The sequence below is a fragment of the Protobothrops mucrosquamatus genome, unplaced genomic scaffold (genome assembly GCF_001527695.2).
Source record: "Protobothrops mucrosquamatus isolate PMUCROS unplaced genomic scaffold, P.Mucros_1.0 scaffold173, whole genome shotgun sequence".
Classification (NCBI taxonomy): Eukaryota; Metazoa; Chordata; class Lepidosauria; order Squamata; family Viperidae; genus Protobothrops; species Protobothrops mucrosquamatus.
In genome coordinates this window covers 483,978-498,729 of record NW_015386533.1, presented here as the reverse complement: position 1 = coordinate 498,729, position 14,752 = coordinate 483,978, and the positions used below count along the sequence as shown (strand labels likewise).

General features: G+C 36.0%; 1 protein-coding gene across 1 annotated transcript in view; it reads right to left on the bottom strand.

Moving 5' to 3' along the window:
* Positions 1 to 12,867, bottom strand: part of EP300 (E1A binding protein p300) — an 83,037-nt gene extending 70,170 nt beyond the window's left edge. The window contains exons 1-2 of the mRNA XM_015813597.1: positions 12,473 to 12,867; positions 5,843 to 6,501 (exon numbers count right to left, since the gene is read on the bottom strand). Coding sequence (XP_015669083.1) covers positions 5,843 to 6,501; positions 12,473 to 12,566 — 753 coding nt within the window. The 5' untranslated portion in view covers positions 12,567 to 12,867. The remainder of the gene's footprint in view (positions 1 to 5,842; positions 6,502 to 12,472) is intronic.
* Between the last annotated feature and the right edge of the window lie 1,885 nt (positions 12,868 to 14,752).

Genomic DNA, 14,752 nt, shown 5'->3' with positions numbered 1-14,752 from the left:
GCCTCCAGAAGCGGTGAATGCTCCAACACTGGAAGTTTTTAAGAAGAGACTGGACAGCCATTTGTCCGAAATGGTATAGGGTTTCCTGCCTGAGCAGGGGGTTGGACTAGATGACCTTCAAGGTCCCTTCCAACTTTATTATTATTATTATTATTATTATTATTATTATTATTATTATTATTATTATTATTATTATTATCTGGTGCATTAAGTGCACTGGGGGAATCTGCCAAGCAAGACTACCATCATTTAGCCAGAAACATGCTAACAACTTTACATTTTAACAGTATAATGACAACAAAAGATGATAGTATAACACTAATTATCTCATTAATTAATTCATTCTCAGTTAAAAGAGGCCTTCAAGGGATAGTGCTTTTTTGACCCATGGAAGATTTGTTTCCTGATTCATTAATATAATATAGTTTTCCAATGATATTTAATAGACTCTTATTACTTACAAGATGAAATTTTGTAACCATTCTTGTTCCCTTTACTTCTAACTGCAAATTTACATCTAATGTCAAATGTTAACTTTTTTGCAAAATGCCTATCCAATTCAATCAAATGTAATTTGCATCCATTTCCAAAACATAGCCTAGCCACCATAAACACAGAGATGGCATCACAGTAAAATAAAAGACACTCTTGGACCATTCCTATACAATTTTTCAGCAGCCTTACAGAGGCTTGCCTTTATCTTCTTGCAGGAATTTTTTTGACCTATAACTCTGGAATAAACACAATGCTTAATTTTCCAAATCAATCAAATGGCAAGATGCCACCACTTGTCAAGTCTTTTAAAGTGTCTAGTGTAAGTTAATTTCTGGCAACTATATACTCATAGAGTTTTCTTGGAATTATGGAAGAGGTTTGATATGCCTTTTTTGAGATTTTATGGCCCAGGCTAGCCAATAGCCTTGGAATTCCAAAGTGCAATTGAACTGAATTGAATACTTTATTTGCCTAAGTATGATTAGACACACAATTGTGTCAAATTCATCCCAAGTACGATGACACTTTGTTAACTTAAGTCTCTCCCACAAATAACTTATATTACAAAGTAGTTAAATACATATTTTATACGAATGATAAAAATATAAATTATGACATGAACAGCATCGTAATATTAAGCAAAATAATGTAAATCATGGCAAATGTCATTATTTACATTTATTGGACATTAGAGTAACTTTTTTCCCCAAACTGATCTAGGTATAGCAGCCATCCATGGGCTTCAGTATCATTTAGGGTTCCATCATAAACAAATTCTACAATATCCTTAATATTCTTATCTCAAACAAAAAATAAAATTTCTTTCTTTCTTCAAGAATCTTCCTAGATTCAGACTTATGGTCTGGGGAAAGATTTTTACACAATGCCTTCTTTTCATTCTCTGAAAAGAAAGCAGAAACTTTATGTAAGAATAGCTATGGGGCCTTTTTTATTTTGGCAGGTATTGACTCTACTGTCTCCTCTGCAATACATCATATCTCCCATGTTGCTTTCTGAGAACACCCAAGCTTCCAAAACAGCACATAATTTAGCTTTCTAAGAATATTGGCAATTCAATGTTTTATTTACTTATTTTAACATTAACAGAAATTTTCTGACTGCAATTTGGATGCAACTTGTCAATTAGCTTTCACATTAAACCATGATTTGCAAACCATACATTAAAAAACATCTTTAAAGAGACTAACGTAGCTTGAAATGTAAACCCATCTAAAATATTGTTGCTTGCAGCAATTTTAAAAACAGGAATGGACACATACTATTTAAGAGGATTATCAATTATAAACCAATACCATCAAATGCAGTTAAAAGTGTTTGAAACTGGTTGCATTTTCCAGGTAACTCATTTGTTTTTTAATTGCAAGAGTCATTTTTAGTAGCTTTATTTATAGGAGTAATATTTTACTGTCTTTTTATGAGTTAATTTGCTTTTATTAAATTCTGAGAACATCAGAACACTATCATCCATTTCCAGCAACTATGAGAAAATGGTGTCCATTATATTATTCTTATGAAATAAAGCCTATAAAGATGCTAGATTCTGATGAATCAGAGATTCTTATGCATAGATTAATTAGATAATGAGATTTATGTAACTGACAGAACATTGGTTTTTTCAAAAGTACCTTTGATAATACAATTTAAGATACTGCCATCAATGTTAGCAAAAATCCTCATCTTAAGCATTATAATTCAGCAACTGACAAATCTGAGTAAATAATACAATTTTTGCTGCCATGTTTGAGAAATAACTTTATTAAATAAATATTCTGAATAACCTGTGACAAATTTCTCTCATATCACAATTTATTTGAAAGCAGTGATAATTAAGGTTTTCCCCCTGCAATCTTCTAGATCAGACATGTCAAACTCGTGATGTCACGCAACGTATCGAGACAGTTTTGCCATTGCCGGCAATGGGGTGGGCGCGGCTTCCGCGTGACACGTCTGGCCTGCGGACCGGCAGTTTGATACCCCTGTTCTAGATTTACAAAGGCAAATTAATTTTACTAGACAATGTGATCCAAGTTATGCTTAACAAGTATAGTATTTAGATAATAATTCTGAAATTGCAGGTTTGAATTCAATTTTGTAGCATTCTGTAGCAATCTTCTTTGGTATAAAGATAACTAACATACTGCATCTGCAATCATGATATTTAGAAACATAAAAGCAACATCTGAAAAAATTAAAACAAATCTTCAAGATGATTTGTTTTCTTGGTTCAAATAAACTGGAATCATAAGGCAAATATTATTTCTCTAAAACAGTAAACTGTATAATTAGTAATGCAATCTCACAATATAATGGTTGAATTCGAGAGTATGTTTCCAAATTAGAGCCAGGTTCTTTAAAAGCTCTGATAGTAGAAGTAGAACCAACAAAATTTGTACATTAATATGCACTCTCATTTAAAAAGTCTTGAGTTGTTTTCTGTGAAAGAGCTAGGATTTGGGAAGACATCTGTGGCCAGAGCAATTAAAACAATATGATAATAGAAGTACATTAAACACATACCCAAATTTAAGCTAACTAAAATAAAAAATGTTAAATTAAACACCTACTCAAAATAAAAATGATCCCAGGGTCTTTCTGGTGCTTAATAAGTCAGGTTGGATTAGTACTGTCTTTGAATAGAGAAAAAAATTAAAATTAATGTTCATCCATACCCAGGTTAAACCCTACCTACTGTAATCCTTTCCCCCTGGGCAGACAAATACCATGATCATACAGAATAAGATATCCTAATGCATAATTTCATATTGAATATTTACTGAGTTTAATATTATCCATGTATTAATGGAAATCAAGCCATTGATTCACAAGTCACCTACTAGCTTTGTAAGTGCTACACCATAGCTTTTAAGCATTATTTACTAAGCCAACTACAATAATTGGGTTTATACAAGACATTAACCCAGAAACCAATTTTGGTGTAGAGCACTCTATGAACCAGGTTATGTATTAGCAATGGCATTTGAAACTTTTTAAAGTTTTAATATGTTCTGGGATATGCTGTCTGCTTTGTTTAACAGGCTTTTAATACTATTTTTTGAGATGATTTAGGTTCTACCCTAAAAAGCAGTCTGAAACATTTTAAATATACAAAATATATTAAGAATTTAAACTAGTATTTTGTTGTTCTGCTAAACTGTATCCAGAAACAGCTGAATTCCATAAAAAACCAAGTTATTCTGCTCCCATTGTTCATATTCCAGATTGTTACTGCACTGTTTCCATAGTATGTTCTACCTGCTAGAGTAGTTTTCAATAGCAGATATACAGAATAATGAGAATTTGGAATTATCTCCCTACTTAAATAAGTTATATACTTATAACTGATTTCAATACAGTTACATAAGACCGTCATTTTGTTAATAGGTAATAAAAAAGGCAAAAGAATCTAACAAGAAATTGAGGGAACAGTGCTACAATGCCACCTTAAGTGTTTATTGTGCAAATTTTCAGAAATTAGTAGAGTCGCTGATCCATGTTGATCTCCCTAAGTAAAACAGCTCTAGTTAGACTATGCCCCTCACCTGCTGCTTTGTGCAAGAAACTACATTGACTTCCTAGTGCTCCAACTCAGCATTATCAACCATCTCCCATACAATCATACTTGGACAAGTATGGCAAAGATTTGGCTTAGATATAATTTCAAATCTTACTTCAGAAAAATGATTGGAAAAGTTGGCAATTTATTAATTTAGAATACCAATTTCCTAAACATGTTTCTTAATAAAACTAGTCATTAAATTTCTCCCAAAAGTATACACAATGAGCAAAATAGATTTGTTAAGCAAACCTTCAAAGTTTTGACAGTTCTGAAAAAAGTGACATACACATTTAAGATCATTCCTGCAGTCACATGATTGCAATTCAGGTGTTTGATAACCATTGTGCTTTAACAATGGTCACATGACCACCATCTGCAACCATCCCAGAGGGCTTCTGAAAAGCAAAGTCAATGAGGAATCCCAAGAAGTCATATTTTGGTCATGTGATATCTTTGTTAACGATCATGGGTGATTACATGGTGTTGCCAATCCCAATTAGAGTGATAAGCTAGGATTATCAGTATAGGTTTTATTCAATATTTGTCTGCTTTTCCTCTGATTTCACCAATGAAAAAATGAGCATGATAAATTACTAAACCACAGTTAATTTTAACCATGGTTCATTGAATATATATTAGAGTTGCCTAAAAAATCAAAATGAAACATATCACTATGCATTAGCACAACCTAGTCCTACGTTTTATCAGAGACAGACTGAGGACAATATAATATGCTTTGTTTCAAAGTTTAGTGTGATGTGTAAACTCAGCCATTGTGATTTGGAAACTGGTTTATATATTAACATTGTAATAACCAATCTGCTCTGGTTTATCCATCAGACTGGATTAAAATATTTTTTGATTTAACAAGTTTGTACTCAATCATGTTATTGTTTATTTTATATTAACAGTTTATTCAATTAAACTATAAGTTCAAATTTAACCCCAGCTATTTCTAGTTTCTAAAAATAGTTCATGAATGTTCCCACAAGAATTGTATAAGCAGTGTATGAAAGCCATTATTCACATTTAGAAATATATTCTGCTGTAGGTGCCAATTAGATACCATAATAGTAAAAATTTTCAATTATTTTTCTGATCACTTCTCAACAAAGGAACATACAAAATAACACACCCCTTAAAGTAGTGGCATGGAAATTTTTTGAATTTGAACTAATTTGAATTCAAAATGTTATTTCAAGTTCAAAATTGCTGTTTTGATTCAAAACACTTCCAAAATGATTGAAAACTTTGTTTTAATCTGCAAAATAAGTATTTTGCATTCAATGCAATCATATGGGTCTTGAAAAGTAGCATTTCAAATCCACGTTATTTTGCATCTAAAATGTTTTGCAAAACACAAGATTCAAGACACAAAACCAATATAATCTTCTCTCACATATTCTATTATTAATGCTACACTTTAGAACGATAGTTATTAGCCTTTGAAGCAGTTTTTAACACTTGCAATTAGCCAAATTATTAACTAATTACCTCATGCACAATCATATGGAAAACCTTCCATATTTATAAATTCAAGCAATTGTTTTGAATAATATACTATGCCTAGATTCCAATATAGGGTTTATTATACAGTTCACACCCATGTAAAATTTATCCATAATATGCATTGATAAGGTTATGTGTTATATGTTCCATCTGCAAATATGCTGAAGGCATCTGGCAAAACATCCAAAAACATCCCTAAAGGATGGCATGTTGAAACTGTATTTTTCATTGTCAGTGTTCAAAATAAAATATTTGACATACCTTGTTCATTGCTCCAGGCTGTGGACCTCTCAAGTTCGCCTGCCCTCCCATTTGAGGAGAACCTTGCTGTAATGTCTCTGCAATTAGAGTACCAGCATTTCCCATTCCTGGGTTTGGATATGACATATTGGAACGTCCTCTTCCAGCTCCAATTGAACCGTTCATAACTTGTCCTTGCATCATTCCTTGCCCATTTCCTGCAGACAACATACCAGGATTCATGCCAGCATTTATTCCTGCATTCATTCCCATTCCAGGCTGATTTACTGGACTATTCACTGTTGGCATCATTCCTGCAGTGGACTGAGTTGATGGACCTTGATTTGGCCCACCTGTACCCATCCCCAAATTTGGAGATGTCATTGCAGCCTGTGCCATGGGACTTTTGACCATACTGTTTAAGATTCCCATTCCAGGATTGTTCTGTTGTGGTTGACTGGCCATATTCTGTGCTGGCCCAGCAACTCCCATATTAAGGTTTGGTGAGCTGCCAGCTCGTAGCAGTTCTGACAACTGTTTGTGTTTAGAAGCAGCATCTTGTGCCATACCAAGGCTAGTCTGCAGTTGATTAATGTCACCACCATTAGTGAGTCCCAGTTCTGTAGAGCTGATAAGTTCATCTGGTAAGTCATGTTCCAAATCAAAGAGAGATCCAAAATCTAAAGAGAAAGGGAAAAAAATGATTTAGAGCACTTCGCAAACATTTCAGCTGAATCTTTTTTTCAGTATTGATAGAATAGCTATTTATCTAATTTGCTTTAGACCAATTTTTTTAAACAAAAAGTCACCTCAACAATCCTCTCAAATTTGGTTTAATGACATGTTTTAATATACCCAGTTCACTATCAATTAACTCACATTGGTTCCATTGATTATAAGCTTTTAAGTATCTCTCAAATATTAAATGCGACTTCTTACAGTTCTACTAACCCCAGTGCTCAAAAACTAAGAGCACCATTGTTTCAGCAACACTTTGCTAGAAAATTCAGCAATTCCATTCTTTACTTATCTAATTTTTAATTCTATAACTTGTCAGTTAAAAATGATCCATCACATATAGTAGGAAAGTTTACCAGATGAAAACTCAATAGACAAATTGTTCTATTTTGCTGAAACTGGCTTACAAAATTTACAAGTTTAAAGATTATGTAATTAGAAGACATAGAAACGTGAGATCAACTTATTCCATGTTCCTGAATGATAGAAAAAAGTCAACTGCAATCTCATTTTGGGTCTATTGCCAAATTTATTCAATGCGATAGCCCAGATGTCAAAGCAAGTATTGATAGAATACTTGGAATATTGGAAATTAAATTCTGACATACAAGATAAACATGCCTGAAAGTTCTTTGAAGTGTTTCATTAGTCGGAACCTTGACACCAGACACAATATGTGAAGGATGAACATTTCTAATTCTACAGTCTTTATTCCATGATATTCAATAGGTAAAGATCTTAAAAGAAATATAAAACTCAGCCAAGTCCTTTGGCTTTTATTCTATTTGCCTTTTAGAAGCTTCTTGAAATCTTGAACTGCTTTAACAGCTTTCCAAAATTCCAGAATCCCCCCCTAAGACAGCTATAAGAGCTGCTAAAGGAAGACTACCATGCCTACAATCAGTTTTTCTTAAAATTAATTTAGGAAATATGGCAAATTCTGGGGTGACTTTATTTTTAAAATTATTAATCAAATATTGCTCCAAGAGGCACAAATTCTCCTACCAAACAAGTTTTAATAGTTTACCATACTACTTCAAAGAGCTTTGAAGTGTGTTAATATGCCTCAACAGTAGTTCTGAAAATGTAACATTTACAAACAAATGTAGTAGCTTCTTATAGTGATAAGGCAGATCAGACCAAAACAGTGGGTTTTAGCAAAATATTCAAGATATTCAATGTTTGTTGCTAATTTTAAATCAGAATATGTATGCCACTTTTCAAAAACTAAAGTATTTCTAGGGCAGCTGATAAGACAACCTGGCAATCAAGAACTATACCTACAGAAAAGTGATGTCCTTTACCACACTATTTATATGTGGGGAAAAAGTGCATGACACATGATTGGACTTTGTACACTGAAGAAATATAAATGAACAATTTTCAACTTATTTGAAGGAGATATTCCTATGGTACTCAGAATATGATTCAAATATTAATGATAAGGAGCATAAATACTAATAAGTTATTAATGTAGTTTTCACTTTAATTTTATGATTTACCCCTTAAGCAGGAACTGAATTGACAGTTAAGTTCTTAAATTCAACTTAAGTTGTTATCATTTGGTAGTAAAATCATAATATTTACTTGCAAGTAAAAGTCTTCATAATCCTACTAATTTAAGGATGGTTCCAGAAGTATACCAACATGTACTCTGTATTGTTGAAAGCTACAAAAATTCAATGTCTTCTAGAGAAAAGCAGCAGGGAATCAATTTTATTGCTACCTCCTCACACAGGCTCATTGACACAGAGCACATTTGGGGGAATATAAGCAGCCGTATTACAGAAAAGTGAATCAACATGACCATCTCCTTCTCCATTCCTGGGATTATTCAATTAAGAGTTGTACAGAGCACACCTTTGGAACCACTATTATTGCATATTATTTAACAACCACATCACATTGGTGGGTATTCAGAGATATCATTTATACATATGGAACTGAATACTTTTCAGAACTTTCTCTTTTCCAATTTTAAGGCCATGTAATTTATCTACAACTATTAAATTAGTAAGTATATTTCCAAAAATAACTTTTGAAACTTCATTTGCATGTTCATTGGAAATTAAATTCTGACATACAAGACAAACTTCCTTTAAAGATCTTTTTTAAAAATATATTTTTTGGTAAGTAAGCAATTTCTATTTTAAAAATCAGAAGATATCAAAAGCTGTTGGCATTGGTTCATGGAGAAAGCATTTTATGATGCAGATTGCAGAAAAGCAAGAACCTATTGTATGTTTAGTAGCATTTATTGAAACTTGCCTAAAATACAATTATAGCAGATGACATAATTGCCAAAAGCAATAACAACTTTAAGTGAGAATTTGAACAAACCTCTTCTCTAATCTTAATAGCAAATTTCGGAGATTCTGCATGAAGGAAAGAAAAGGCTATACATTCTACACACCCTCAGAAGTTTATCTTAGGGCTCCTTAAAGAGCCAAGGGCAACCACATATAACACAGATGGAAACTGAAATGGCATGCTTCTTTGCCAGAACTCCCTCTGGGATATGAAATCCACAGGATCCTATACTATATAAAAGCAAAAACACCTGCTACCACTTCCTTAGTATTCCTGAATCCTAGGAAAGTGATAATCATTTCTGTCATGAAATGACAAAACCAGAAACAAGGAACATTATAAGAGTTTCTCACCTCAATTACCTTTTTCCTTACATATACCCAAAGATGGTAAGTTCCACTCACATCATTTTTTTTATAAATGCCTATAGAAAATGCCACACTATTAATGTAATATTATCTATTTCAGTTAGACTCTATATAAAAGTATCAAATACTGTTACAATTCTTCAGACATTTGGAATAAATTTTCTGTCAAAAATAAAGGAATCTCAAGATTCCAATAAAAGCACAAAACCATTTAAAACTGTGATGACTTTAAAACATATGCTTGAAGGATGAAAGAAACAGTCAAATACTCCTTCCAGAATTCCTAGACCTAGAGTCCAAATAATTTGGTATCTGCCATGTTATTTAGCATACACTACACATATTTACAGATGTTTCTATAGTCACAAAATAGGTAAGATGACAGAAACAACTCATTTCTGGGGAGGAAAAACAGAGCTTCTACATGTAGTATCATTAAACTGAAGAGCAACTACAGTTTACTAGCAGGCATAATAGGACTGGCATATCTTAATTGCAGAAATGCAATAAAATGAAACGTGTTCTAAGATGAATTTTGTCAAAAATCTATATGAAAAAAATGATTCAAAATATTGTGAGCAGGATTATAAGCAAAAAACACTACCTCAGTAAATAACTGTAGTTGTGTTATTTGATTCACTTCATGCTTACTATGTTGTTAACCAGATTTTTTTTTGCCTGTCCTCTAGTTCAGTTGGAATGGCCTTGATTATATTCCAACAATAAACATGAAAATCCTACATGAAAAATGCTCAGTAGACAAGGTATTCTTGATAACTATGGCAAAATGTTTCAGGGAGAACTGTATTAGTAGATAATCTTATGTAGAAATTCTAAGGAATAAAACTATTTTTGAGGATAAAGAAAGAATTATGTCTATTAATCTTTCTTATTTTTCTGGTTATGAAGGCAAAAGGAAAAGGGTATGGCAGAGGATGAGATGGTTAGATGGTGTCATCATGCAATGAACATGAATTTGGGCAAACTCCAGGAGACAGTGGAGGACAGGGGCCTTGGCATGCTGTGGTCCATGGAGTCCCGAAGAGTTAGGCACGACTTAGTGACTGAACAATAATTTTTATTGTAATTACATAATGTAGATGCATTTACAATTTGCCAACAGATATGGATTCCTGGCTCTTTTCCCATAGCTCCCAAATAAATTTAGCATTTACACCTGTGCATGTTCTAGAGAATTAGAGTAAGCAAAAAAGAAAGAAAGAAAGAACAGAAAGATGAATCTAGAGCATGTAATAGCTAAAAAAAAGATGCAGCACTGTGACGCAGCATTATGGGAAAGATGTTAGAAATTTGTTGCAACTATGAGGTTTACTATTCTTACATATGTAACATTTTTCTGTATAGCTTTATCAGAACACACTAAATCACAGATATCTTCACAGCTTTAGAAAACCAAATATTAAAACAAAGCTGAACTAGCAATTCACTGCTTGCAATATATTGAAAGAACTTAATATTTAAGCTTACTGCATTTGAAAATCTTCAAATATTATTTCAAAGAGGATTCAACGAACAAAAATAAAATTTGCATTTGTAATGATTAATGAAAACTTTAGCAACTATTTGGAAATTATGGTAACAAATTAAAACAGTCAATACAACAAACTTAATCTGATCTATATTTCTAAAACAAATTGGAAAGATGTAATAGTGTATAAAGGCAAAAACTATGGCTTTTTGAGAATAAAATTGTATCATTCTCATTGGCAAAAGAAGCATTCATTGAAAAAGTTCCATTGAATCCAATAAGATTTATATCTGAGTATATATATACATTGGGTTGTATTCATTCACAATATACTTATATGACTATGAATTCATTCAATGGACTATAGTCTCAGAAGTGTGTGCACAGGCTTGCAACTTTAAATCAGGATGCCTATTTTCAATTGTCTGCATAGGAAAGGGGTACAATGTTACTAAGGATTATTCTATAACAAATCTGAAAAAGTATGTATTATTTTATAGCATTTGTCTTATATACCCCAAAGAATTCTGAAGGCAGATTCCAATCCTGCTTTCCTACTAGCAAAATGGAACTTGTTGATTTTCAGGTAAGCATATTAGGCCTGCAAATAGTGAAACTAGTGCTCGGTAGCAAATAATCTACATATCCTTAAAGTTGCAGGAGATATCAAGATAGACTGCAGATTCAAATAGAAACATTGTTCGGAAGTAAATACTAAACACAAGAAGCTTTCCAAATTACCTAATGTATCCAACCAGTATTCAGACAAAACACACACACACACACACACACACAGCCTATCTATCAAATACAATCAGCCATTTTCCCTTGCATTTATATATGCAGTGCAAAACAAATTCAATGCATGAGTCTGGCTACCATTAATAATCAGAATGTCTACATTTTTGGCTGAAGGACTCCAATTAATTTCTTCTGATAAGATGAATTAAAATAACTAATCCTATACCACTCAGAATCTCAGGAAAACAACAAAATGTTTCTTTTGCAGCCAATTTATTCTTCACATGGGTATAGTTGCCTAAACTTCTAAGAACCTATAAAACAGTTGTTACCAAATGAACACCTGTAACATGCATCCCTAATTTCAAAGGAGTTCTAGTATTGCTATCTAGCTGATTGTTTAATAAATAAATAAGTAAACAAGTGTTACTGTACTCTTTACAAATAAGGCATGACTTCAGGGAAAATTCAGACATTTTAGTCTCTGAACAAAAGCAGATGACCAAGTCTACACTGTTTTTCAGTATTGATCGAATGAAGCTGCCTTAACAAAAGCACCAAAATGAATTCTATCAACAACTGTAATCACCTCTTTATGAAACAATATTAGTATTAAATAATTGATGGAAATAAAGGAAATGAAAACCTAAGCCATCAGACCACCGGTAAGATGAAAAATAAGGACTCTTCAAATTAAATGTTTAAGATTTAAAGAAAATACTCTATAACAAGACACAGATAATCACTATGCAACGAAGATCACTTTTTACAAGATTTCAAGCGCTGCAAACGCTCAGAGGTAAGCATCAACTTCATTTACAGCCTCTTCAAAGAAATAAAGATTAATGTCAAATTAAATATCCAAAGTAATATTGCAAAATATAGACTAAAAACGTGTAGACAGACAGAGGAAAGAAATGTAACAGACTGGCAAAAAGACTGCCCAAAAAAAAGAGAGTCCATTTGTGGTAAGGTAAAATTAAGGGATCTATGCCCAAGACTGACCTGTGCCATCGCTTGCAGAGACAGAGAGCGCCGGTGAAGAGAGTTTAGGCCTCTTGGCTGAAGGCGGGCCCGACTCCACCACATTCTCGGCCATTTTTAATTCTTTTTAGGCAAACAGAGCCCAAATTAAAGATGGGGATCCCCAATGCCCTCAGCCGTTTTTTGTGATCCAAAAGCAACCGAAAAGCAGGATGGAAATGGACTGAAGAAATAGACAAAGTTCCTCTTTTTCTGCTCCTCGAGATCGATTTCTGTTGGATAGCAGTGAGTAAGGGGGAACAGAGATGGGAAACAGGGTGTGGAAGCAGTCTTTTCTCCGGGCCACAGGGAAAAACAAGGATGAAAAGAACAGAACAGCCCCTTCCTATAATCAATTAAAGGGGCTTGGTAAATTTGCAAATCGAATTAAATCCGGCCGTAGAACAGTTGGTGCCTCCTCGCTGCCGCCGCCAATACCACCATCTTCATCCTCCGGGGGGTCGTCGTCTTTTCCTCCTGCTGCTGCCTCTTCGCCGCCATCAACCTCTTCCTCCTCGGCGTCGTCCTCCTCCTCCTCATCGCCACAAGGAGGCGGGCGAAGGAGGAGAGGCGAAGAGAGAAAGAATCGTTTTTCTTCGCTCGCAGTTCTTTCCTACTCCTTCCAAAACCAGCCTGCAACGGAGGAAAATGCCTACGCTGGTGGAGAACAAGGGGCTGGGGAAGGGAATCACCGACGGAACGGACCGAGGGTCCCCCCCAACTCCCCCTGCGCCGTTCCTGCTAATCGCTAATGGCTGCAGAAAAGGGAGCCGTGAGGAGGAGGATGAAGCTAAGTCCCAGGAGTCTCCGCTTCACATCTTGTTGTGCAGGAACAAGGAGGCGGAGAAGAGATTGTTGTCCCGATGGAGGCAGCAGAGATCCCGGGATGGGAGCTGGAGAGGGTGGGCTTCAGGACGCGCGCCTGCCACCCCTCCTTTTCTTCCTTTCTTTCTCTCCGGCAGGGTACCCCTTTCTGGTGAGACGACGGGATCGATCCCAAAGCGAGGAGGAGGAGGAGGAAGCGGCAGGAGCGGCCCCTCCCCCCTTCTCTCAGCCTCTCCCCCCCTCCCCGGAGGATACGGATGGTTACGAGCGCTTGATCTATGGAAAGGATAAGGCTCTCCTCGGCACTGGAGACGCCGTGCCTCAGGCGTTTCAGGAGCGGCCCCGTCTCCTCTCCACCATATAGACCCCACAGGAAAGGAGATGTTCAGAGAAACAGCTGCAAGCTCTCCAAATCGAGGCGAAGCGGTTCCCTAGACCCGCGACCGTGCTCGATTGCCAGAAGGAATTGGGGTGGAGTCCACCCGGGGTCCCGAGTTTCTAGCCGAAACCGAGAGTGCGTACTCCCCTACTGGCTACGAGGCTAGTATAGTGGGTATATCACGGAGGTTTCAGGTTGTCTCGGATCTGGCCGGCCGTGGGCCCTGAGTTGCTGAAAGTCTCTGCCGCTGTTTTCCACCTCCAGGGCTGTACCCGCCTAGCTCGGGTCTTTTCGTTCGCTCCCTCCCCTCAATCGCTCACACACCAACAAAATGGCGGCTGTTGTTTCTTCACTCTCCCGATTCCTCAGAGGGAAGCGAGCGGCCGCGCCGGAAATGAGCCAAGAGAAAAAAGGGCGTGTCCAAAAAAGGAGAGGCGGGGACGCACGCAGCTCGCACACACAATGGAACGCGGAGGGCTAGGAGGGGGGAGATCCCGAGGCGGGGCCAGCTCCGGTCACGAGACTAGCTCGCCCAGTCGGCTTGCGATCCTTAAGTGATCCCTTCCGCAAACTCTCTCGCCTAAATTTCTTAAAGGGGCAGGAGAACGTCTCTTCGGTTTTTTTTCCCTCTCCTTACTGTTTTTCAGTCGGCCGAAATGTGTCGCGAGGTTGTTCCTTAGGCCAGTCCTATTATAACCCAGAAGCAGGGGGAGAGGTTGTGTACCGTGCCCGAAACGCGCACCAGAAGCTATTTGTGTGACAAGGGGCCTCCTCCTTTACTCATTTGTCTTAACATAACACCTCGACCTAAACGTAGCGGCCAAAAGATTTGGTCAGCGAAAACAGTTTCTCATGTAGACACAACTGGAAAGAGGACGAGGACGCTGTGCGCCTGTGTCCACCAACATATAAATCATTAATGTTAGCCATTCTGTATCATAATATGGCCGAGACGCCCATCAAGATACAGACTCAAGGTGGGGTTGGAAAGGACTTTTATCAAACAATCCGTATTGCCCAACACAGAATTATCGCTTTCCTGTCAGAATCAATGTCTG